The sequence below is a fragment of the Ictalurus punctatus genome, chromosome 6, assembly GCF_001660625.3.
Source record: "Ictalurus punctatus breed USDA103 chromosome 6, Coco_2.0, whole genome shotgun sequence".
Classification (NCBI taxonomy): Eukaryota; Metazoa; Chordata; class Actinopteri; order Siluriformes; family Ictaluridae; genus Ictalurus; species Ictalurus punctatus.
The window spans coordinates 27656387-27684035 of record NC_030421.2 but is presented as its reverse complement, the minus strand read 5'-3'; the positions used below and the strand labels follow the sequence as shown (position 1 = coordinate 27684035).

The 27649-nt window shown below is 40.4% G+C and overlaps 1 protein-coding gene across 6 annotated transcripts in view; it reads left to right on the top strand.

Moving 5' to 3' along the window:
- pard3bb (par-3 family cell polarity regulator beta b) overlaps positions 1–27649 on the top strand; it is a 320254-nt gene that overhangs the window by 175024 nt on the left and 117581 nt on the right. For all 6 annotated transcript variants that reach the window (XM_017470650.3, XM_047155924.2, XM_017470649.3 and 3 more), the window contains 4 exons: positions 408–578; positions 8773–8905; positions 16574–16667; positions 17753–17862. In XM_017470650.3, coding sequence (XP_017326139.1) covers positions 408–578; positions 8773–8905; positions 16574–16667; positions 17753–17862 — 508 coding nt within the window. The remainder of the gene's footprint in view (positions 1–407; positions 579–8772; positions 8906–16573; positions 16668–17752; positions 17863–27649) is intronic.

The following is a 27649-nucleotide window of genomic DNA, read 5'->3' as shown; positions in this document are numbered from 1 at the left end:
GTTGCCAAAATATGACATCTAAGGAATAAAACATGACAAGGGTGTAATGTTATAGGATGATAAGCCGGAAGGTTGTGTGAATACTGTTATCTCCCTAAAGTTGATTATTTTCCTATAATGTGTTGTGTTCTTTTTATACCACGTCAATATGGCAGTGATATTCCTTTTAATTAATAAAAGAATGACACCTCATACTTTTTCATCAGTCAGTAGTTAGTTAGTGCTGTGGAACATCCTTAAGACAAGTTGTTATCACTTGCTAGTCATTTCCTCACCAGGCTCTCAAATATTTCTCTCTCTGTTTTGAAGTGAATAAGACCGATACAAATGGTAAGGATGGTCCTACAAATAGCGAGAACCGTCCGTGACGTGTACAAAGCTTGTTGTTGCTGTTCTTGTTTGTGCAGGATGGTCGTCTGCGTGTCAACGACCAGCTGCTTGCCGTGAACGGGGAGTCACTCTTGGGAAAGTCCAACCATGAGGCCATGGAGACGCTGCGCAGGTCCATGTCCATGGAAGGGAACCTCAGAGGGATGATCCAGCTTGTTGTTCTCCGAGTTCTTCCGTCCTCCAACCAGGTAGGTCCAGAGTGCTGTTAGCTTAGCTTCCTGACCTACTGTAGCTATACTTGCTCATCGTCTTTCTGTACCTTAGTCGCTCCTCCGAAGCACCTGCCGCCCCATTGAGCAGTTCAGTCACAGGTGTTGATTATTCATAGTTCGAGTGCCTTTTCCTCGCTGTGTGCAGAGGTTTTCCTTGACTGATGTCAGAGCTACGCCTCCAGGGGAAGCAGTATCACTGCACAGAGGCACAAAGGCGTTTTTGTGAGCTTATCAACCATCACCGTGTGTCGTTTTTCTGCCGAAACCCACGCTCGAGTGTGCGAGTGCAGAATTGAATAAGGGAGGGGACAGTGGAGTGTTAGTGCTGCGTGTCAGTGGAATTAGAAAGGTGGGATGAATACTGTGAGGTGCAAAGCAACACACACTTCTAAGCCGACTCTGGCTTCCTCTTTTGTTCTTTCTTTCTCTCCGGACTGAACCTTGCTGCCGATCTCTGTGTTCTGCTGCTGCTACTTCGCCTACACATGAATACTAACCAGCGGTACTGTTTGATCCATTAAGCCCAGAGTTTAACACATTCCCACTCTGAGGGCACGGTGGAAAGCAGTTTTCTTCACTCAGGCAGCACTCGCACACATCCACACTCCCATAACGGTAGCACTTCAGAGTGTTCACTACGGCTTTATTACGGTTAACCCGTTTAATCCCAGGTGTCAGCGTTATGTCATTTTGGTGGGTGACTGAACGGCATACGCTTAATTGTTGGCTTCTATCATGTAAGAATGATTGAATGAGTAAATAAATGGTGTTAATATATTAAATCTTGTCATCTACATGTTTTATAGATTTGGCTACATTCTATAAATTGCAGTCCAAATAACAATAAATAATACTGTGTTCTGTGGTTAAAAGATTTTATTTACCGAGTTTACATTTACAAAGTGCCATTTGTCCCTATCCTGATTTCTTTTGTTTTTGTGTATATCTCACACTAAATAGTTTTAGATCTTCAAATGAAATACAACATATTTAAATGTTTAAATATTTAGTTATTTATTTTATTGAAGCATGCATATATATATATATATATATATATATATATATATATATATATATATATATATATATATATATATATATAAAAACACCTATCACCAACTTGAAAAACTAATTACCCCCTTTAACTTAGTCTGTTTGTGCCACCTTTAGCAGTAATAACTGCAACCGAACGCTTCTGATAACTGGAGATCAGTCTTTCACTTATTTCTAGGACTAGGACTTACTCCTATGCTTTGGATCATTGTGTTGCTGCATAAGAGTTTCTACTTATGGATTGAAGACCGGACATTCTCCTTTAGGATTTTCTGGTAGAGAGCAGAATTCATGTTTCCATTAATTATTACAAGTTGCCCAGGCCCTGAAGCTGCAAAGCATCCCCACACCATCACACTACCACCACCATGCTTGACCATGCTTTGTGCTCAAGCACAAAACTGTCTTGCCGAGCACACGTCGATACCTGACGCAGAAGAGGAAGGTACCCCCCCCCCCCCCCCCCAAAAAAAAAAAAGAGTACCTCAATATCCCTCTCTCTTCAAAACATTCTCACAGTGTTGCTTTCTATACTAAATATCATTGTTTCTTTGTCTCTTCCCTACAAATGTTTCACATCTCCGCTCACCGATAATCCTCTGATTGATAGTTCACTGTATTTATTTTGCACCTGGCATATATTTGCATAGAAGTATTCTTGACCCATAAGTATGTGAATGCTATTGTTGTGACTTTGGTATTCAAATCATTACTTATTTAAAAAGATTGTATTGTTTAAAATGAGAACTTTAAGTATTTAGCTTTAAAGAAATATTTGTTGCAGTGGCAATTTCACCAAAGTGCCTATGTGCTTTAACTTTGATGGAACATGTTATATCAGAAATATTATATATCAGTTGCTGTGAGCGCTGGTGCTAATAGATATTACGTATTAATTTATGAAAAAAACTGACAATTGGAGGTAATATATATGATTAAATTTTATTCAAGTTCACAGAGAAATTGTAAGTAAAGAGGAAAAAACCTTCATGATACAGCTTCAGCTCTTGTATCAGTCGATGGAAGGCCCCATGTTAACTATGGGGTGTATCCGATATTGGCGTCTTTTCCGTCGTCTTTCCTCATTCAACAGAACAATAATTTCTTCGTCGCTGCTGCTTGAAAAATCTATTTTCTGTTAGCCAGTTTGCAAAAAGTGTGTGAACGTGTTTTATTTATTTATTTATTTTTTTGCAAACACGTAAATACAGGTTCTCTTCTTCTTCTCAGTGATGAGCGGGTGTCAGAAACGGAAAGTTGTGCAGCGCCACCTTGTGTACCGGGGTATTTCTGCTTTTCAGTAAGCGCCATCTACTGTCAGGGAGTGAATTTGCACTTTCATTCAGCACGTCGCCCACGTTTAACACCTGGGTGTGAACACACAAAAACACGGCGAACAACGGACCGTTTAACATGCTGTCAAACGTCCCGGTGTAAACTGGGCTTTGTAGTGAGCTGTGCCTGGTCCCTGTCATGGCCTTTCCCATGATTCTCTCTGCTGTGGTGAAGATGTAAATATGGCAGCACAGTCTTATTAAAATCAGTTATGGCCTTATTTAAAGATTCTATCTTCCATATATGGTAGATGTCTCTGTATATAGCATGCACAGATAGTATTGATTTGCTAACATCATAGTTTTGAAGTTTGTGCTTGGAATAACTCTTCCACTACTCACATGGAAAAACGTTCATACGGAAGCAAGACAACTTCTAATTTAATTCATCGCCATTCTGCGATTAATATTTGAACAACTTTGGAAAGTTAAAACAATTTCACCACAGGCATTGAATGGTTTAAGGGCATTTACTAGGTTGATTAAAATGTTTATAGGCTTATAAGCTTTAAAATATGGGCTTATGAAGTTGTGATATTAGACTGCACGCAGAAAACGTTTAAAGATTCATGGAAATTGTTGCTTTTCTGGTTCGAACGAACTGAATCTGATTCCTGGTTCTGCTTGGAGGCAGTAAATTCTCCTAAAACCCACAAGGCAGTAAGAAAAGTGTTTGGGGCAGACACCTCACCACCCTTCCACTTTCACCTCATCATCAGCTCTCCCGAGCTTGTTGGAATTTGCCTCCAGCTGAGCGTTAAAACCTGCTCTCCTCCCCCTGCATCTGTCTCAGAGGACGCCCATATGCTCGTCTCGGGGCACACAAACGTACACACACGATCAGTACCTCGACACAATCGGTACCCCCTCCTCAAAGCCTCCAGCTGCTCCTTAATGGTGTGTAATTAGACTGGACACTGAAGCGGCCCCTGTGGCCAAAGGAGTGATTCTTACTGCAGACCCTCTGTGTGAAGCTGGCACTCTTCCTAAAATTAATGCTTTATGGGCTGTGGAAGAGCAGTCCTTGTCCTCAGTGGGGTGTAGCAGGGGGAAAGGAGAGTTTATGGGATGCTGTTATTCCCCTGGGTGTGGGCTCAGAAGATGGTAGCACGGGTAGAGGACTGAGGGGATGAAATAGTGGATGGGCAGTTGTTTTTGTGTGTGCGTGGGTGGTGACCTTCCCGAGACCACAGTACTGGTATGTCAAGGTGTTGCATCATGGAGGATGGACAGACCGAGGATGAGTCCTGCCTGCAGAGGGAAGATCATTACTGACCAAGTGTTATCAGTATAGTATAGAATTCCCTATAACCGTTTTATTTATAAATGTTGTTTTAATGTTTGATGTTGCACATGTTGATGTTACCTGAAACCTGTGGAGTAATATTGTAAACGAGTTTGAAAGAAAAAAGGGCTCAATAAAACGATTTAAGTGAATAGTATACAGTGGTATAAAGTGGAATTGCAGCTGATTCAAACAGCCCTAAAAAATCATGAATCTGTGACCACAGAACAATAGCACTTAATGCGTTTTTTATTACCATGATTAACCGTGACTGAAAATCACATCTCCACTTATACAGGTGGTCTGTGAAGTCCACACTAGATTCTAGCTGCTGTAATTCCATAATACTTTTACCACATAAAATGATGAGGTGCCTGTTCTCCCTGTGTACGGGGTATGTTTCTTCTGGTTCTCCAGTTTTGTTCCACCGTCCGAAAGAACACGCCAGACAGGAGACTCTAAATTGCTCCTAGGTGTGAACGAGTGTGTAAATGTACAGACGTCCGACAGCTCAAATGAAAAACCGTCGTGGTGTATCAGCAAGTTGTCGGGCCACTACGAGCTGCCAGAACAGCTTTAATGCACCATGGCACTGATTCCACACGTCTCTGGTACTGTACTAGACGGACGAACATCATTCTTTCACAAGATATTCCCTCATCTGGTGTTTCAATGAGGGTTTTGTATTGATGTTCAGTTGGGTTGAGATGTAGTGACTGTAAAGGCCTTAGTGTTTGATTTCGCATCATTTTAATCATCATCAAATTGTTCTCTGAGTGCTCATGCCCGGTGGATGTGGGCGGAGTCATTCTGGAAGAGACCACTACCATCAGGATAGAAATGTTCCAGCATAAGATAAAGGTGTTCAGTCAGAAGAGCTTTGTATTGGTTTGCAGTGAGTGGATTCAAACAATGCAGCAAAAATACCCCCGTGTGTGTGTGTGCGTGTGTGAGAGAGAGAGAGATTTCAAGGCTGTATTCACAAATAATAAAAAAAAAAAGTTTCCGCTGTGGCACTGATCAGGATAAAGCAATTTACTATAGAAATGGGATCTCTAGCGATACCTGTAAGGATATGTGTTTGTATATTGCGTCTTAATCTAAGTACTAGAAGTCTGTCTTGGAGTTATCATTAAAATGCATCTGCATGTTATTTCGCGTTCTCCAGAGTGCGACCCTGCTTTGTGAAATTCAGTCCTCCAAAACAAATTTATTTTTTTTTTGTCCATTTTGTGACTCAGCTTCACTAATTATAAGAGCTCTTCCAAACACATTAAAGAGCAACACTTTCCTCCGAGTTTTCTAACTACCTCTCCAGCCGACACGTAATTGTGAGAAGAAAAAATAAATTGCAAAGAAAGGACCAAAGAGAGAACCTCAGCTAAAATATTATACGATGCATAATGTGAAAGGTTTTTTTTTTTTTTTTTTTTTTTTTTTTTTTTTTTTTTTTTTTTTCTTCCCCCCCGTCTCTCCAGGCTCAGTGCCTTTAAGCAGCAGCCGCATCTTATCACATCCTTTTCAGCAGCACCATCTAAACACCTGTTTGATAATCCTATTACAGTGCAGGCACTAATCATGAGGAGCGCCCAAGAGGGAAGCCGGAGGAGCTGGAAGCACCAACATTCCTCCGCTCCTCCCGGTCAGAGGGCAGAGCTGCCCAGTGTGTGCCAGTGCTGCAGGGGGCGAGTGGACCTGCCAGCATGCTTCTGTTTTACACAGCAGGATGAAATGCACCTTTTGTTGTGCTAATTAAGACAGAATTGGAGACTGTTGTGGCTTGTTCTGTCCGGATCCTGGAGCTGAGAGTACACGCACGCACACACACACACACACACAGAGGAAGGCACAGGCCATGGGAACTGTACCAGAATACTGTTACCATCACCCCCGCCCCCCTCCCACCCCAGCTTCTAGTTTAACACAGAAATACAAGTGTCAACTGATTAATGTCCTTGTAGGCCAAGCAGAGCTCGCTGTTTACATGGAACAGAACAGGAAGCTGCACTGGAAACTGTAGCCCTTTTTAAGAATAAATTAAAATCAAGAACTATTGTTGATTTTAATGATCACAGACGGATGAATTTGTGATGCAGTCGATACTTTTAAAAGTGAACGGGGTTGTAATGATGGTCTGTGTTCTGTGATTAATGGTGAATTCGTTTTTATACGTAATTATAAATATGTAACACGACGTATGAGAACCGTTCTCTTATTCATTCACTCTCACTGTTTTTATTTCTGTTATTCATTCTCTCTCTCATTTATTCTCTAATTATCTGATTCATTCTCTCTCTCGCTTTCATTCTCTATTTCTCTTATTCATTCTCTCTCTCTCTCTATTTATTCTCTATTTCTCTTATTCATTCTCTCTCTCATTTATTCTCTATTTCTCTTATTCATTCTCTTTCACATTTTTCTCTAATTATCTGATTCATTCTCTCTCTCGCTTTCATTCTCTATTTCTCTTATTCATTCCCTCTCTCTCTCATTCATTCTCTATTTCTCTTATTCATTCTCTCTCTCTCTTATTCATTCTCTCTCTCATTCATTCTCTATTTCTCTTATTCATTCTCTTTCACATTTATTTTCTAATTATCTGATTCATTCTCTCTCTCTTTCATTCTCTATTTCTCTTATTCATTCTCTCTCTCTCGGTCTCTCTCTCTCTGTCTCTCTCTCTCTCTCTCTCTCTCTCTCTCTCTCTCTCTCTCAAACACACACACACCCAAACATTCTCTTGACTGTCTTTCATTCTTTCTCCTCTTTCTCATCCTGTTTTTTTTTTTTGCTTGTCTTTCAGTGAAGGAAGAGAAGCCCTGACCAGGCTGCTTCCCTCCCTGTCTTTGTCTCTATGCTCATTCAGTCAGTAATGATATATATGGAGCCTTCTCGTATAGGGTTATATATATATATAGAACCTGTAAGGGTTCTATATATGAGCAACAGAGAATCTAGAAAAGAAAAAAAATATTCTAGATTGAATCTTTCTACATGCGTGACTTAACCGTTTTTCCTTTCACTGAAGTCATAACTTGATATGTTTGAAACCCCTCTCGTGTAGCATAATTCAGTCCGACCGCACCTCATCAATAGAGCTTAACACCAATTTGTTGAGCACACCAGTTCTGCATAAAAATGTCCCGAGGTCTTTTGCTGTGCTCTTGATTTTTTGCTGCATCAGCCTGTGGCTACAGACGCTGTCTGTCAATTCTGGGAAGCTCTGCATGCCTTAAGCGTCTCTGATCTTTGTGATCTTTGGATCTTGTGACATTGCGACAGCAGCAGCACATTCTCCCTTCTTGTCTTCATCCCTTTGCACTTTCCACACACTGGCTTGATTTGATGTAGACTCTCATAAACTCCCTGACTGATGCACTTGCATTTCATGGCATGTAAATATATGCTCTGTTTTTTATGAGTCAGAGATATATATATATATATATATATATATATATATATATATATATATATATATATATATATATATATATATATATATAATTTCTTTTCAGTGCTCTCTTCTCTCATACACATCTACCTGTTCACACTGCACTTCCCCGTGGACTTGATTCCTGTAGTGTTAATGTAGCCTGTCCACCTTGCTCCTCCAAGGTGCCGAAAATGAGAACGTGGCTCTTACGGATCGTAGACCCTGATGATTCGGACTTTGCCGTGCAAGTGTTCTGCATCGCATGATACCAAGGGATTATGATACAGACTTTATTCCAAGACTTTATTCTATGATAGTTTTTCATGCCTGACCTTCATTTAGGTAAATGTTAAGCTATATTTTCCTCTAGATGCTCAAGACAGACTTCACTACCTCAGGCTGTGTGAGAGACGTGCTCCGTCAGTCACATAGGGGGAAACGGGAAACCTTTGAATGACGAAGAAATGAAATACTGCACCAGAGCTTTCCCACTAACAGTCACGTAACACACTTGAAGAAGGAGAACTGCCTTCCCTGCGAACATGAGGCATCCATTAACCACAGCGCCTAATTAATATATGTGCCTGCCATTTGCTTTTTCTTTAATGATCCACAATTAACCAATTGCAGGAGGCTTGCTCCGTCTTTGTACAAGCCATTAGATGGGACATCTGATGAGATTGCAGCTGCCGCTCCAGAATTTTAAGTCCGCCACTCCTGTTCACATATTTCACCATGTACTGTACATTGACAGGGCATGATGATAAAGTGGTGTTCTGTTCTCTCTGAGAATTAAATCTGGGGACATCAGACACGAAGAATTAATATTTAATAGCCAAAGCCTGATCCTAAAACCTCAACACTAGGTGTTTTAGGTCTTCACCCAAACAACACCACTTTCCTTGGCTGCACCTGCTCCTTTCCCCTCTCTCTTTGTGTTATTAAATTGATAAGGAACGCTGATACAGTTTTAGCTCACTTAGGTCTCAGATCTGCTCGTTCTGCATCTGTAATTCCGGATCATGATCAATACATTGGCCCTGCCATTCTCTCTCTGTCTTGCAGGAGTACACGGACTCACGGAGAATCCTCAATCGATCCTTTGATAGCTGTGTGGGCCAGAGTGCATTCCTCAGCCAATCAGAGAGCCCTGTGCAGCCCCATATGGTGATGAACAACGTCTTTGAGCGATCTGTGGGTGAGTGAGAGAGCCTGTTCTGTCTGTCGTGACAAATGAAGCAGTGAGGGACTTGACACAAATGGAAATTTCAATTCAAATTCATTGAAATTATTGACATTATTTTGCAGCTAAATATATTGTCCGAGGGTCCTTTCATTGCTTTTCTTTTACACGCTCTACTGTTTAGCTTTTTAATAGACAGGGGTGTAACAAGGAACTTTGAGTCTCCCGAAAGAAATGTTTAATATTTCCGAGACTCTATAATTTTATATTGCATTTTGCATAAAATGCATTAAATGCGTCATTCGGTGCATGTGGTACTTTCTTCTTCATATCATGCCGTATTAATGCAGTTATAGACCGCTTAAAATATTTATATCTTTAGTTAGATTTTAATATATTAAGGCAAAAATATAAATATAATGTAATTTGTAAATATATATATATATATATATATATATATATATATATATATATATATATATATATATATATATATATATTTTTTTTTTTTTAGTCTGCATGCTGTCAAAACAGGTGGTCCATGCCATTTTTAAATTGAAACTGATGATGATAATAATAATAATAATAATAATAATAATAATAATGCTAAATGAACAAATGTAGTAATAATAATAATAATAATATACAGTAAAATGATTTTTAAAAAAGGCATGTAAAACACACACACAAAAAAAGCCCAGATAGAACCCTTTATGAAGCTAGAACCATTACCCATTTTTTTCCTCAGAGCTTAAATTAACAAAACCTAGTGAAACTAGACAGCTGCGGTCGATCTGTGTGTTTTTTGCTGAAATGATCAACTACCGTACCACTGATGAATTAAAATAGTTATTGTTGCAATTGGTAAGTGGCTCGTACTGTAACCAAGTACTTTCGATTAATTTGGTTAGCCTTTTTGTGAGGATACGAGGAGTCCCCGTCCCGGACATTGGAGTGGCGCTAGAACCAGTGGCGCTATAATGATGTGTATTGTTTCGTTTAATATGAAACCCTCGATTCAATACCCTTGTGTATCAAACAATGCATTCAGCAATCTATTCATCATAAAGTAGCTCTTATATTATATGAGGTGCAATAATCATTTCAGCTTATTCAAACCTACACTCCCTCCTCTGAAAAAACTAACTTCCTCTTTATCTTGAATTGGAATGGCTACAGGGATTAAAACACAGCAAAACATACTTTTCTTACACGCGCTGTATTTCACGAGACATTACGCTAACATACTAGCTAACACACTAGCTCCTACGTTCAGCATTAAACCAGAGCTGTAAGTCTTTAAGCTCTGGTGCATGGGAGTATTTCTGCTTCATGACCCTTGAGATTCACGCCAGTAACAGCCATGTTTAATTTTGTTTTTTTATTATTATTATTATTATTATTATTAAAAGTAACCTTTTTTATGTGCTGCTTAGAGTCGGGGTGGATCGTGTAAACAATGTCATTAAGTTTCGGTTATTGTACTTATGCGTTAATCAATTGAATATGGAAACTTAACATATAGTCAGGCAATGCTTATTTGATATTGAATTTGTATTTGTTCCACCTCTATTAAATGCAATCACGCAATGGGAAATGGACACAGATACTCACCCAAAGTACAACTAGTATCTGGATTCAAGTTAGTAACTGTATCATATCCTTTCTTGTCATACCATTTCATATTCTGCAATATTGGAGATGTACAATGGACATAAAAAGTTTACATACTCCTGTTAAAAATGGCAGGTTTTTGTGATTAAAAAAATGAAAGTAAGATAAATCATGTCCGAACATTTCCCACCCTGAAATTACAGTGTATACAAGTTAAGGAGAAAACAATCCGAAACATTTTAGGGAAGAAAAAAAAAAAAGTTGCAATCACCTTGTTGCATAAACCCTTTTATAATTGGGGATGTGGCTGTGTTCAGAATGAACCAATCACATTCACTGTCATGTTCAACAGTGATCATCATACAGCTGTCATCAATAAAATGACTCCGATTAACCCCAAATAAAGGTCAGCTGTTTCTGTAGGATTTTCTTGACATCATCTTGGTTTCGTCTGACCGCTGAAGCCATGGTCAGGAAAGAGCTTACAAAACATGTACAGGGTCTCATTGCCGAAAGGAATTGATCAGGAGAGGGGCACAAAAACATTTCGAAAACATTAAATACACCATGAATCACCGTGAAGGCCATCATCAACAAGTGGAGAAAATGGAGCACCACAGTGATATCACCAAGAACAGGACATCCCTCCAAAATTTATAAAAGGACAAGACAAAAACATACCAGGGAGGCTACCAAGAGCCCACCAGCAACATTTAAAGGAGCTACAGGAATAGCTGATAAGTACTGATTACTCTCTGCATGTGACAGTTTCTCCTATTCTTCATATGTCTGGGTTATGGGATAAGGTGGCTAGATTGAGGACCTTTCCCACAAAAACATCCAAGTCCAAAATAATTACCCCAAACCATGAGGCAAAATGTGTTACGGTCTGATGAGACCAATTCCAAAAGGTATAATAATTCCAAAAGGTATGTTTGGTGCAAAAAAAAAAAAAAGCACCACCAAAAGAACACCATCCCCACAGTGAAGCACGGTGGTGGCAATGTCACGCTTTAAGGCTGCTTTTCTTAAGCCAGACCTGGGAAATGACATTTTATCAAGGTGGAGAGGATCACGAGTAGCTACAAATACGCGTCAATTTTAGGGCAAAACATTCAGGTGTCTGCTAGTGAGCTGAAGATGAAAAGGAATTTCAGCTTTCAGCACAGCAGTGACCCAAAGCATACATCCAGATCAACAAAGGAATGGCTTAACCAAAAGATCTATACTTTTGAATGACCTCACCAGAGCCCAGACCTGAATCCGCCTGAAAATTCATGGGCTGTGTACAGGAGATGCCCTCACAATATGATGGAACTCGAATGTTTTGGCAACAAAGAGTGGGAAAATATTGCCAAGTCAAGGTGTACCACACTGACAGACTCTTACCCAGGAAGACCGAGTGGTGTAATAAAATCAAAAGCTGCTTCACCAAAGGATTAGTTTAGAGGTGTGCACACTTATGCAACTAGTTTATTGTAAGTTATCCCCCCCCCCCCCCCCCCCCCATAAAAGTTCTGCAGTTACACATTAAAGCTGAGAAAAGATCTGACATGACAGGATCTAGTGTCGTTCTTTTACTTCACAAAAACATTTTAACAGGGGTGTGCAGACTTTCTATAGCCATTGTATAATGTCAACACCAGTACGAGTTAGTTTGCCTTCTCTTTACCTCCCTTATGCCTCAACAGCCTCCGCCGCATGCTTAAAAAGCCGGGAATTCGGGGCACATTTGCGATTCTTTTCATGTAAAATGGCGGTGCGTGCAGCCTGTCGCATGAACCATCCCTTCAGCTGAGCATAAAAGAGAAGTAATCCTCCTTTAGGATTTCAGCTGAACCATAAGCAAGGTTCAGATAGAGTGCTGCACTGTTGCGTTTCCTAAAATTGTGCACCATCGGCTTCTGTGTACACATGCACTTTACCTCATTTCTCATTTAGATCTGTAGAACACAGTACAGAGCAACGTTACAAACGCGGCAATTTCTCCCACGTCGCTCTGCCTTTTCACAGCCCACTTTTCTGCCTATTGCTTATGCATTACTGCTGATTTCACGTTTCATAAATATATGATTCTCTTTTATTTATTTATTTTTGCAAATTTTCTCTCTCTTTCTCTCTCTGCCTACGAGACAGCTGGGAATAACGCAAGGTACGACCTCCTCATGACTAAAGCAAAAATGAAAGCTTCCTTCTCTTCTATTGTGCTGTGTTTACTTTATGAGCTTGTTTTGCATTTCCCACTCCTGACCTTGCGATCATTATGTTAATGTTATGATTTTTATCTAGGCCATGTGTAGAAGCGCACGTCAGTAATGCGGCCTACTAAAATTGTAGAATAACAAACAATGGCAAGGGTTTCATTCTGCAGGCTTTAGCTATGTGAGCTAATACAGTGTGAGCAGAGACAATTACACACAGATGCTTGAGTCTGTAAAGGAAAGTTAATGACTGCATATATATTTATGCACGATGGCTCTCAATTGAAGTAGAATCCCCAGGAGAAGTGTGTGCAATTATAAGTCCGTGTATGAGTGGGCGCAAAGGAAACATCGGAAGACTGGGTACATGCATAGATGCATGAATATCTTTGTAAAAGTGCCTGTTTTTCTAGCATTATCTTTCTTCAAGCAAAGGACCCATTTCTAACGAGATAAATTGCTTTAAAATCTACATTACTGTGTCCCTAAGACTGCAGCAAGCTTTTTACTCTGTGATGCGTTTAAGATGGGTATCATCTAAATTTACTATGCCCTCCACTAATATTGGCACCCTTGGTAAATATGAGCAAAGAAGGCTGTGAAAAATTGTCTTTATTGTTTAACCTTTTGATCTTTTGTTTAAAAAAAAAATTTATCAAAAATGCTCTGCTGTCATGGATATCAAACAAGTACAAACAAAACACTGGTTTATATCTAAAAAAAAAAAAAATCAAAGATATCCTTGTTAAATATAGGTGTGCAACAATTATTGGCACCCTTTTAGGCAATACTTTGTGCTACCTCCATTTGCCAAGATAACAGCTCTGAGGCTTCTCCTGTAATGCCTGATGAGATTGGAGAATACATGGCAAGGGATCTGAGACCGTTCCTCCATACAGAATCTCTCCAGATCCTTGCTGGTGCACTCTCCTCTTCAGTTCACCCCACAGGTTTTCAATGGGGACTGGGATGGCCATGGCAGGACCTTGATTTTGTGTTCAGTAAACCATTTTTGTGTTGATTTTGATGTATGTTTTGGAGCGTTGTCCTGCTGGACGATCCAACCACGGCCCATTTTCAGCTTTCTGGCAGATGCAGTCAGGTTTCCATTTAATATCCGTTGATATGTGATCGAATCCATGATGCCATGTATCCTAACAAAATGTCAGTTAGGATGTTAGCTAGCTACCTATTGAGCCACTGAAATGTTGTACCCGTTCCATCTCTGCGTCAGTCTTCAATCCCATCAGGTCTCTGAGATTTCCCTGCCTCTCAAAAGCCACGCCGATATTTATTCTCATCTTAGCACGGGCTCCGTCACTTTCTCTTTTTGACTGCAGGCTCTCCGCGGTTTTGACAACAGCCGATTCCCCAGGTGTCAACGATGATTGCCATTTATAACTATCCAGATTCAAAGCATTCAAATAACATCTTTATATCATATCACTGATTTTTGCCAAAGCCTCAGGTTGAACATTATAATTCCAAGGTCTAGCTTTGTACATCATCTTGTAATCCACTTGGGCCCTGATTAAAAAAGCATGCACTGGAGATGAAAGTGGTGTTGTGCTTTTAACCCAGCACATATAACACACCGTAGATACAGAGAGTCCTGACCTGCTCAGTCTCCACAGTAGTAAATCTGTACACACCTTCTCTAGAAGAAACAGCTTCATGTTGCAAAAAAATAGTTTTGATAAGGAGTTTTACAGTGTTTCTGCTTTGCTAAAGGTTTGGGTAGTTTAGGATTAATAACCTTGCTTCAGCTCAAAGAGCCATTGATCCATCATTTTCAGAGGAAATGTCTTATTCCAGTCCTGATATTTCACATTTCACCTGATAAATAACTGTTTGTGCCGCGTGTGCGGCTACGAGTGTTCGGAATACAGAGCAGTGTGAAGAGACCCTCCGTTTCACTCACTTTAACATCAGTTCATCTTTATTGAAAGTTCTGTTTGTGTGTGTGTACGAGTGTGTGTGGCTGATGAATCACTCTCACCCTCTGCCACACAAACAGATGAGAGATGTACTAATACTAATAAACAGTCATCGCTGTGCGGGATCATGAGTAATGATGACCGGTTGGCCTGTGCGGAGCTGCCTGATCTGTTCGTTTGTCAGGCGCGATTTCCAGCCCCATGGTGCCGAAGCATAGCTACTCCATCACAGAGACAGAGAGCAGCTCACTTTCCCTGATACACACACCACACAACCGAGCACAAGCCCGATTTTCACACTATGCCACTAACAGCATGCTTATCTTTTCTTGCATGTACTCTTCTGATGATCTGATTTTGTATTTAGTTGGGATATTTTATGTTTAAAGCGCCAGTGAAACAATTGAGAGCTTGATTCTGTGCACAGACGCATTGCATTTTTGAAACAGGAAGTCTGGGAAGGAGCATGTCTCACTGCTAATTTGCCCATTGCAGCTTCGTAATGTTCGGTCTCCTAGAGCATAGACTTTCAATCACCGTGCCTTGGATTGGTACTGGGCCCGTTTGTGTTGTTTTACCTCTTGCCTGGGGCAGTGAGAGCACTAGGCTTGCCATGGGGAGAGTGAAAAGACTGGCATTTAACACCAGGCAGTAAAATAAAACTGTGTCAAGAAGGTTTTTGGCCATTATATCAGGTAGATGTACAACTCCCTCCACTAATACCAACACTGATAATAATATTTACTATAATTACCTATAAAACACCTATATTTAACAAATATATATTTATTTTGATAAACCTGTGTTTGTGCAACAAACCCATTATGAGCTGTAAAATTAAAAAATTAACATCTACAAAATATTTTTTGTCATTTTTTTAAAAATATATACTGTCTTGTTTGTGACTAAAAAAGCCAAGAGACTTGTAAAAAAGCTCTATAAGACCAATTTAGATTTCATAGGGACTTGCTGGATAGTAGCAGAAAGCTTTTTTAGCACTTATCAGGCATTAGTCACTACTAAAATGCCAATTTCTCACATCATTGTTTAAGTTAATGTAGACGGCGTGCTAAGCGTCTAGGAATGGGAGGCATTTGTTGTCATTTTCATGTCGTTGGACTCAAGACCGAAAGGCCCCCTGCTTTGAATCGCGCTCTGTAATGTTCATTTTTATGAGCTTTAATCACCTCTTTCTCATCTCTAGTTCTCACAGCACAAGGCTCCAGTCACAAACTAGTTTAAATCTCACTCGGATCACGCTGTGGCCATGAGTGAAATTGAGACACCTACAGAAACAAAACGGATTATGCTGAATGGTGTCTCTTTGTCTAGTAAGAGAAAGGCCAGGAGGTGTAAAGCTTCCCTGTTGCTGGGGAGAGTGGAGCATTTGGACATAATCAGTTTAGGCAAATAGGACTCAAGCTGAGCCCTCAGTCTGGATATCTTTCTCTTAACTGCTGTACTGTTTGTCATTTCCTCCCTCTGTTCATTTTCTTATTTATTATTTCCCCCATGTCTGCCCTGGCCCACTGTGCAGGCTTGCTAAAAACATTGTTAGACACACACACACACACATACATACATACATACATACATACATACATACATACGCGCACACACACACATACACGCACACCATTTTAACTACGTTTACCTGGAGGTAAGAAACCCACGTCATCCCCTGCACTACTGTCATTATCTTAAGCGTGAGTGATCATTAAAACGTGAGTGGCGATTGCACCGTGTTACAGCTGGTAATAGGCTCAGTCTCTGGGTGTCTTTCGGAGCAGCAGCCACACCGTCACCTCTCACTGCTGCGCCTCTGACCCCAGCAGCCAGCGCTCAAATTAAGCTGCATAATGTCCCTCAGACAGCTCGGTGAACGGCTCTAATGATGTTTTTTTTTCCCTTTCTCTCTCTCTCTTTCACAGTTTCAAATGAGGGTTATGGTGAAGAGATAGCATTCAGTCCTTACAGGCAGAATGGAGACCTGAATGGAGGCTTGAACCATCAGCCCCATCAGAGGTAATTTTATTCAGTGTCCTTGCTTTTTTTTCCTTTTTTAAAAAAAATTTGGTTTTAAAAAACAGAATACGATTGTATACTCACCCTAGCATGCAGATTTTTTTTCCTTCATTTTTAATGAGTTAAAGTTAGTAACTCAAAAGATTACTGTTTGGTACATGTAATTCTTCTATACATGTGAGGACTTTTGCGTTTTATGTATATGTTTAAAAAAGGGGAGAAATACTATGAAGTCTTTCTTACAAAGGCTTCCTTCAGGGTTATTTGGATACGTAAAGATTTTAGCTTCTGAAAGAGGTTCTGCTAAGAACCCTGTCTGATAGGGAAACCCTCTGGTATAGTGTTCTAGATGTTGCATGAGTTAAGAGTTTCCCCTCAGGCAGAAACCGAAGAACCTTTAAGAGTTCTTTTAGGGAAAAGTACAAAGACTATAACTATACTGGGAACCGCATCCAGAACGCTCTCCGAAATACTGAAGTCTCTACTTTCTGGTCAGGGAGCTGTCGATCAAAATCTTCGTAGCCAATGAGAGTAAATTGCTGTTAAGCTCCACCCACACAAGAGGCAAACGTGAACTTGCAGAGTGTAAACAAAAACTCTGGCAGCGTATTCATAAACCATGATTAGCGAAAACAAAGCTTTGTAAACTTAACGAAGGATGCTGTTTATTTGAAGACCATGTTTAATTTTTGCCCCGGAGTTCACTGTTCTCAGTTTCAGAGTGTTTTTCTGCTCTCTCACTGTTTATTATTGTTTGTTTCTTGAAAAGTTAGATCCAATACTTTTGGCACAAATGTAATTCCATAGTTTAGCAGCTCACATCGCGAAAAAACTGTGAGGAAAACACAACAGGGTTAAATTCAACCAGACTAAATGCTATATATGTGAAAGTGCCTTAAGAGATCTTTTATATTTTTATTAACTTCTGTAGGTCTTGTTTTTTTTATTAGAAATACTCATTAGGATTTCTAATATTGAACTGTTTTGTTTTTTGCGTCATGTGAATTAAAGATATTAATCTCAATGTGGACTTAATGCATTTTGTCATGATTTCCTGTTTCTCTGGGCTTCTATGTGCGCATCAGTTTGGAGTGGGAATCAGGCCCTTGCTCAGCTGAAAGCTCTCTGACCTCTCAAGCTCCTCGGGGTATGATGGAGCATCATCACATCAAATCTTCCAAAAGCATGGACCTGGGTAAGAAACTGAACAAAAGACAACCTGCATACAGTATTATTAAATGAGCGGATATCATTGTGTAAAATATACTTTACACAGTTATTCTCACTGTGTATATCTGTTCTAGCCAAACATTCAGGCATGGGTTTAAATCGCGTGTTTAAACTCTACAACACTCCTATATGTTTCAGGTCCAAATATCACTTAATGCAATGTGTTCTTTTTTTTTAATATTAGTTTTTGCTCATTTTCTTTAAGGGTGCCAATAATTCTGGAGGGCAGTGCAGCTGTAGCATGAATTAAAGAAGTAGCAGCTTTAAAGCATGGCTTGATAGAAATGAAATAAGAGGGTAAAACACACACACACACACACACAGGAGCAGTAACTAACATTTATTATTGCTCCATACTGTACGCTACAACATGTGTGTGAGGCTTTTGTCTTCCAGGACATAAACATATTGATTAAAAAGAGTAGGGATCTGTAATATCAGTATATGACCAGAGTCACTCCACGCACCACGTGCGTGCGTGCGTGCGCAAACCTGCTGAAAGCACCCCATCCATCTCTTTAGTTTTCCATTTTGATTTCCCAAAGAGAATAAGGATGCAGAAGCACTTGGATGCAGAAGCCTGCTCTTTCTGATATGAAATGGCAAGTCACCAGACTAAGTGCACGTCAGGAAACAGATCAATGCTCATTCTTTCCATAATGCAATTAATCTGTGTTCGCTGTTCAAATCTCGCTCCAGAAATCTAATAAAAGAGGCCTCTTTCCTAGATGCATCACACACGGACGCAAACTAAATCCGTGTCACATGATGGCGTTTTAACGAACACTTGTGAATGTATTAGGGCCCTTTATTTAATCGAGGGCTGATGGGGTGGCTCTCTGGTGACTGCGGCTGCCGTCGTCGTCGCCATGGAGCCCCGTACAATGGGCAGCGCATTCTGCCCTGCATCCTAATTTCTGTCTGCTTAAAAACCTCCTGAAATTTCATTCAGAGTGCAGGTATGAAATTTGATGTTTTCGATATGAGCCAGCTGGTATTAATAATACATAAGCAGTTTCGTAGTTTATGAATAATAGAATGTTTGAATTGTGTTTTAATTGAATTTTTTGGCAGCACGCATATATTCAGCACAGCATGAGCACTGTAAAAAAAAAAATATAATAATAAAAAAGGCCTGGAGGAAATCCCCACAGATGTGCAAGTATAATACTGTAAGCCTGTAGAGGAGATTTAAACTTACTACACAGTTAATGGCTTTGTTTGCTGCTCCATGCAGTGTTACTTGAAGTTTGTGAATGTTTTATATTTATGCACAAATATGACCTAAAACATCATCGTTTCACACAAGTCCTAACACGAGAAGAAGCAAATAAAACAAAAGAGAGAGAAAAATATTATACTTGGACAATTATTTATAGAGGAAAATGATCTTATATTACATATGAGAGTGGCAAAAGTATGTGAACATCTAGTATTAACAGTTAATTTGAAGGTGAAATTAGAGTCAGATGTTTTCAATCAGTGGGATGACAATCAGGTGTGAGTGAGCGCTCTGTTTTATTTAAAGAACATGGATCTATCAAAGTCTGATCTTCACAACACATGTTTGTGGAAGTGTATCATGGCAGGAATGTAGGAGATTTCTGAGGACCTCAGAAAAAGAGCTGTTTATGCTCATCAGGCTGGAAAAGGTCACAAAACCATCTCTAAAGAGTTTGGACTCCACTAATCTACAGTCAGACAGATTGTGTGCAAATGGAGGAAATTTAAGACGTTATTACCCTCCCCAGGAGTGGAGACCAACAAAGATCACTCCAAGGAACCCAGGGTAATTTCTAAGCAACTAAAGGCCTCTCTCACATCGGCTAATGTTAATGTTCACGAGTCCGCCATCAGGAGAACACTGAACAGCACTGGTGTGCATGGCAGGGTTTCAAGGAGAAAGTCGCTGCTCTACTAAAAGAACATTGCTGCCCTTCTGCAGTTTGCTAAAGATCACATGGACAAGCCAGAAGGATAATGGGAAGATGTTTTGTGAAAGGATGAGACCAAAATAGAACTTTTCAGTTAAAATGAGACGTGTTATGTTTGGAGAAAGGAAAACACTGCGTTCCAGCATAAGAACTTTATCCCAGCTGTGAAACATGGTGGTGGTAGTGTCATGGTTTGGGTCTGTTTTGCTGCATTTGGGCCAGGACAATTTACCATCATTGATGGAACAATTGTATCAGTGAATTTTAAACGAAAATATCTGGACATCTGTTCATGAACTGAATCTCAAGCGAAAGTTGGTCATGCAGTAAGACAACGACCCTAAACACACAAGTTGTTCTACTAAAGAATCGTTCAGGAAGAATAAAGTTAATGTTTTGGAACGGCCAAGACAAAGTCCTGACCGTAATCCAATAGAAATGTAGTGGAAAGACCTGAAGCGAGCAGTTCATGTGAGGAAACCCACCAACATCCCAGAGTTGAAGCTGTTCTGTACTGAGGAACGGGCTGAAATTCCTCCAAGCCGATGTGCAGGACTGATCAACAGTTACCGCAAACGTTTACCTGCGGTTACTGCTGCACAAGGGGGTCACACCAGATACTGAAAGCAAAGGTTCACATACTTTTACCACTCACAGATATGTAACATTGGATCATTTTCCTCAGTAAATAAATGACCAAGTAGAATATGTTTCTCATTTATTTAACTGGGTTCTCTGTCTCTGCTTTTAAGACTTGTGTGGAAATCTAGAAAATTCTAAAGGGTTCACAAACTTTCATGCACCGCTGTATGTGTCAGGAGTTGTTTTTTTTTTTTTTTTTTTATAATAGAGTGGAGTAAAGTTTTAATTTATTCATTTAGCATTTTAATAACACAGAGTGTTAAGTCTTTGCATCTCGGCCTTTATTCCTGAAAGCATTATAATGTTAACATTGTAATGTCATACATTGATTATGTTTAGCGATCTTTCATTCATTCCAGAGTTCATTTTCAAACATGAGCTTATTTTTTTATCTCATTTATCATACAATAATGTGTTCGATTTTATTCAAGTACAAGACATTTTATACCACAATGGTGCTGAATTCTCCAATCTGATTGGTCAGAAGGCATTAATGAATTGACTGTAATAGAAGCTCACACAATAGTGCCATCTGCAAGGCAAATCACAAGTTTTTATTATCGTGCTTGATCGTATACGTTATTGTTTTCATAGTAACAACTAATTTGTCCTCGTGACATTATCGTGGATATGGTGAAGCTTTCTCTAAGGAGATGATTTAACTCGTATCAGCAGTTTTCCACCACTTTTTTTTTTATTAACTTCAGAAGAGAGGGAAAAGGAGAGGAATAACTGTTTACAGCTGTTATATAGTTAATGTAAGTGACAACAGGAAACGGCTTGTTTCATGGACGTTCCACAACATGTCACTGTAAATGGTTAAGCAGTATGACATCATTCGTAAATTAATTTAAAAATAATTAGTAGCTATCAAATCTCTGCGGTATAAAAAGAATAAAACACTTCAAGACTTGCTGTTATAGGAAACTAATCAGCAAGCATCACGTCACCCCACTGATAATAAATTTCTATAAGAGCACACCCAGTCTTAACTGGAATTAAGCAGAATTCTTCTTCTTTTCACCTAGTTAATATATGCCGATCAGCTATAACATTAAAAGCACTGACAGGTGAAGTGAATAACATTAACTCGTTACAATGGCACCTGTGAAAGGGTGGGATGTATTAGGTAGCAAGTGAACAGTCAGTTCTCGAAGTCGATGTGTTGGGTGCAGGAGAAATGGGCAAGCGCAAGGATCTGAACGACTTTGACCAGGGCCAAATTGTGATGGCTAGACGACCGGGTCAGAGCATCTCCTAAACGGCAGGTCTTGTTGGGTTTTCCCGGGATGCATTGGTTAGTACCTACCAAAAGTGGTCCGTGGAAGAACAACCGGTGAACCAGCAGAAGGGTCATGGGTGTCCAAGGCTCACTGATATGCATAGGGATAAAGGCTGCGCCACACTGCAAAAATTGTTTAGGAATGGTTCGAGGAACACGACAGTTCAAGCCTCAAGCCTGGGGAGTTTGGCCTCCAAATTCCGCAGATCTCAAGCTGATCGATCATCTGGGGGATGTGCTGTACCAACAAGTCTTATCAGTGGAAGCCCCACCTTACAATTTACAGGACTTAAGGGATCTGCTGCTAACGTCTTGATGCCAGATTCCACAGCACACCTTCACAGGTCTTGTAGAGTCCATGCCTTGATGAGTCAGCTGTTTTGGTGGCACAAAGGGGACCTGCACAATATTAGGCAGGTGGTTTTAATTTTATGGCTGATCGGTGTATTAGTGGTTAGAAAGTGAATGCACCTGTGGTGACGCAGGTAGAGTCTCAGTTTTATTCCCACATTGGTCTAAAATTGTGTTGACGGTTCCTCAGTGGTGAAACAGAAGAGTTTGAATCCAAGCCAAGAGAGCAAAATCAATCGTGATGGCATTGCTCTCTCTCCGCTTCAGTCACAGTGACAGTACTCAATCACAGGCATCTGTGAGCGCATGTATGTGGAACAGGGCAGATAGCGCTTTCCTCCACACGTGTTACGTAACCCGGGAAGCATTCTTTAACCTTCACCTGATAGGAGAGAGCTGGATGACGGGTGGGAATTGGCAGGTGACCAAACTGTATAGAAACTGGGGGGGAAAACTAAATAATAAATCATTAAAATTGTGTTAGTTGCTACCTCTTGGTGCCCCATCTTATTGGAAACGCAGGACGAAGAGCTATTCTCCTGACTTCCAGTTTTGTAAATGTATACCATTCCCTAATCATTACAAATGAAATACAACTGACTAAATCATCAGAGGACACAGGATAAGACTGAGTATTGACTAGAGAACTGTCCAATGTTTAATAAAAGTAATGAACAAAACTAATTACTAATAGGCCCGACCTGCCAAATTTATTATCGTAGAGAAGAGTAATTTGATTGTGTAAACGTTGTTTAGAGACTGACACATGGGTAAACTGTGGCAATTTATTTAGACAAACAGCCAACAAAACTATCATCTATAGACGATCAACATCCTGTCAAGAAACTCGTGAAGCAAGCTCAACAACACATCAGCAATTTATGGTTGTTGGTTTTTAGATCATTTGACTGCGAAAAACGTACCGGGTAAATCTCCTCCACATGCTCCAGCACCATGAGTTTATGCCTTATTTGCATTAAGGTCGAAATAATATGGCTCTGCTGTGTTTAGTCTGTGACATAACAGCATACAGCCTACAAATCAAATGCATGTTCCTCCTGGTTTTATTTCATCCAGCACTGTTCCACTAGTCTTGTTGGCCTGACACGGCACTGAGGAATGTCGACTTAACACCGGTTAACATCTTACCCCTTCGACCTACTCTTTTCAGCGCTGATGCAGTGCACTAAACAGTCACTCACAATGCAGTGGTCATCGTCTCCCTCCCCCCCGGCTAGGCCTACTTGGAAAAACATGATCACAAATGATGTTGGAGTGTATTCTGTGTAATATTCTTCAGGGGGAGGAAGTAACATTGCCTAGGGCATCTCTAGAGATTTACCGCAGCGAGGATACCGAGCTAGGAAAGAAGGAAGTAATGAGAGCGAGCTCTGAGATTAGAGAGGTGCTCTCGGTTCTGATGAGATGAGAGGAAGCAGAGGGGAAGAGCGAGCCCACCGGGCCATTGCCTCCGTGGAAGGGAAGGCACCACGAAACCGAAATGAAATGTCGCCTCACGCAAGTCATTTTCTGTATGGATTTGATGGGTGAGATGGCTCTAAAAAATTGAATGCGCACCATGAAAATTGAACACTGCAGCACATTTTCAGACGTTAGCTAAGGATGACCCTATTAGCTCCCTTTTTTTCCCCCCATTACACACAGAGCGAAGAATATTTCACTCCACTGAAACACTGGATGCAGCAGAATTTCAATCGTACTTCATTAGTTTTCTCACATGTGGTTCCCACGATGTTATGTTCTAGTAGGAGCATAGCCATACATATATAAGCGATTGTGTTTTATTTCTCAACTCACCCCCCCCCCCTTTTTTTTTATTTTTTTTTTTAGCCTTTTCTCTTTTTAAAATGAGATTTAGGAGCTATTTAGGATGAATATGACAAGAGGTCTGGTAGTGTGAATACGATTCATCTCCTCCGAACTCTTTCACTGTCACTGAGTGTGTTTACATGCCACTGTAATCTGATCGTGTCAGATTTCAGCCGTTATCAGATTATTCAAGTGGACATGTGATTGGCATACTCCATTATTTTAAATTGTATTAAGGCTGTTATCATATTAAATCAGATACATAGCTAAAGTAATGGCCAGAGTTGGTGTTCATAGGGCAGTAAATATGTAAATGTATGTCTTTAGTTGTGTCCCAGATGACTTGCTATACATTATGGCGTACTTACACTATGCACTATGTCCTCTACCGTCTAGTGTATGAATTTTAGAAGGGTAGTATCATCTCACATGAAAAACTACTGGTTTTTACTAACAAGAGGTAAAAGCCGTTTGCCAGTTGATGGCAAATTACGTAGAACGCACATAATGCGACGCTTCTACCTTTAGCAGAATACCCAGAGTCAACGACAAGGAATTTCCTCATTATACTGTTCGTCAATGTTGCCTTTAATTCCCAACATGTCCATTTTTGATTCCGAGCTAATTTGAGCCAGCGTCAGAACCTTGAAGCCCCTCCCCTTTTCTGCTACGCAAGCAAAGCTGTGACCGTTGAATGCATGAAGTGTCCAACGTTCCACACTTCTTTGTTTCGGTTGAATGAGCGCATCATATTTAAATATTTGAAGCGGACTTATTCTTGTTGTGAACACACTACTCACACTGTTTAGTGCATACGTATGCGATTTGGGACGCACCTTTTGTAATACAGATGTGCGTAGACGACGTATGTAGTCAACAGGATGCGATCGAAGATTTGTCCGGATTGAACTCAAAGTGTTTGCCCTATCGTCCAGAGATCCCATGATCGAATCCTGGTGATGCCTCAGCCATCTGAGACCAAGAGAGCAAAATAGGCCCTGCTTTCTCGCTGTGAGGGGTGGGATTCTCTCCTGTTATTGACATCGACACTAACTAGTCTTGGCTGTCTTTGAGCTCATGTATGCGGAAGAGGGCGGATAGCTGGTTCCTCTGAGCGTGTTACGCTGACGTGACGCGGTCTGCATACGTGCCGTTGTCTGGTCTCGTCCTTGAATCAAGCCTTCTTTCTCCCAGTCGGTAGCTGTCATATGATGAGGGACACCAGGCTGGTGGGTAGGAATTGGCCAAAATGCGGGTATGAAATGGGTTTCAGGAGGGGCGGGGGATAACATTTTCATCGTCTGAGGTTTACAGACTTATAAAGGCATTACCGCTGATTTACATTATAGTGTTCAAATACGAAATATTTCAGTAATTAGATTGAGTATCAAAGGGAGTTTCTAAAATAAATTTAAAAAAAAAAATTAAAAACAGGTAGTGAGGTAAAAGATATGTATTGAAGCTCCACAGGAAGTACCCTTGATGTTACCACCCAACAACAAGGATAAGTGCAGGGGTACCTTTTATTTCTGAGAGTGTGGACAGCCCTAGTCATGTTCTAAACTTTCCTCTAGCTAGCAAGCAGAGAATGTGTCTGATGCAGTTACCACAGATGAGGTATATCTTTCATTCGTTTTAATGAATGAAATCATTCGTCCCTGTTTCTGCTGAGCGTCATCACCACTGTTTGTTCAAACATTAAATTCCTGTGTATCGAGTGCAGTGCTGATCGAGGAAATAGCCGCATAGCTACTCAGTAGTGAACGGATTTATTAAATGCCGAGTTTTAATCGGTCGGTGGAACGGACTGCTGGTTCTTTAATAGGCAACGCTTCTTTCTGTTCTGTTACATGTTTCATGTTATTGATATATAAAGCTCAGTAAATGGAATATCTTCTCACACGCTTAAAACCAGTATGTGTGTCTCTCTCAAGAGCTCTTCAGTCTTATAGAAATCTTGATAAAGCCTATAGAGGAAACTGTGTTTCTGTGCTTCTTTGTTTCTGTTCTTTTGATCAGAAATAGTTTTCAGTTGTGGTGTGTGTGTGTGTGTGTGTGTGTGTGTGTGTGTGTGAGTGAGTGTCCAAGGCCAAAGTGTGTTATTCTCCGGCGCTTTTCTTTTTCACCAGCAGAGTACGAACACAAACGGTCGATGAGAACATGCCGTTGCCAGGAAGTTAATGCCTGCATTATTCAATGACCTATTTCTGTATTGTTTCTCCTGGTTGTGTCAGTGGAATGTGCAGAATTAGATTTAGTAACGCCGGGAAACACCATTAACCACACTGGGCTTAACAAGAGACCCGAGTATAAATGCAATAACTGTAAAGCCATTACTCATGTGCTCAATTTGTGTGTGTATCTGTGTGTGTTCTTTTGGGAGAGCTATTTTGAGTGTTGTGTTTTTTTTTTTTTTAAGAGAAAGTGAGTTTGTGTTATTTTGAGTGACAGTGAGAGTTTGTGTGCAAGTGTGAGAGCGAGAGCATGTTTGTGTGTGTGAGAGCGAGAGCATGTTTGTGTGTGTGAGAGCGAGAGCATGTTTATGTGTGTGTGAGAGCGAGAGCATGTTTGTGTGTGTGAGAGCGAGAGCATGTTTATGTGTGTGAGAGCGAGAGCATGTTTGTGTGTGTGAGAGCGAGAGCATGTTTGTGTGTGTGAGAGCGAGAGCATGTTTGTGTGTGTGAGAGCGAGAGCATGTTTGTGTGTGTGAGAGCGAGAGCATGTTTGTGTGTGTGAGAGCGAGAGCATGTTTGTGTGTGTGTGTGAGAGCGAGAGCATGTTTGTGTGTGTGTGAGAGCGAGAGCATGTTTGTGTGTATGTGTGTGAGAGCGAGAGCATGTTTGAATTTATATGTGTGTCATTTTGTGAAATTGTGTGTGTGCACAAGTGGACGTGAGTGTGTGTGAGCGAGAGCATGTTTGAGTGTGTGTGTTCGTGTCATTTTGTGAGAGTCTGTGTGTGAGCGAGAGAGCGTCAGTGTAAGGGTACGTTTACACGACAACGACGTACTAAAAACGGAAAAGTCTTTCCTTCGCGTTTGGGAAAAGTTTTGCGTACAGACGACAACGTTGCCAAAACGATCCCCGTTCAGGCGGATCAGTGAAAACGACTAAAAACGCTGTAATGTGCGTGCCAGGCCAGTAGTTGGCGATGTCACTTTGTAAAGAAACACGACGCGCCTACGCACATGAGCGTTCCCGTCAACGCGTCCGCCATATCGATCCGGCCAAGACTGCCCTGTAAACAAATACAAGTAAACAGGGGAGCTGCACTTTTCTGGATATAAAGCACAATAACGTTTACGTTTCTCAAACGATTTCAATGGTTTATGACGGTTCGACTTGGAAAATGATTCACTGTCATAAGGAATTGTGAAAGCTCGCGTTTGTCAAGCACAGATTTGGCTTATTTTTCTTGGTTAATGAATGCCGAGACGTCCCTGACGTAATATAATGTATATATAATATAATGTGCGTAAAGTTTTTTTCATGGTGGAAATGGATTTTTCTGTCTTCAACCCCATCTTTTAGCTTTTCTTGTGCTCCAGGTCAGAATTCTATTAACAGAGCTCAGTCGTTTTCAAATACTGAAAACAATCGAAATATTGCAAATCGTGAATCACTGGCAGTCAGTCTGCTTTCTATATTTAATTAGCAATAAAAGGATACAGATTTACTCCCGAACAGACAGTGACTGAGATAATCATCGGTGTA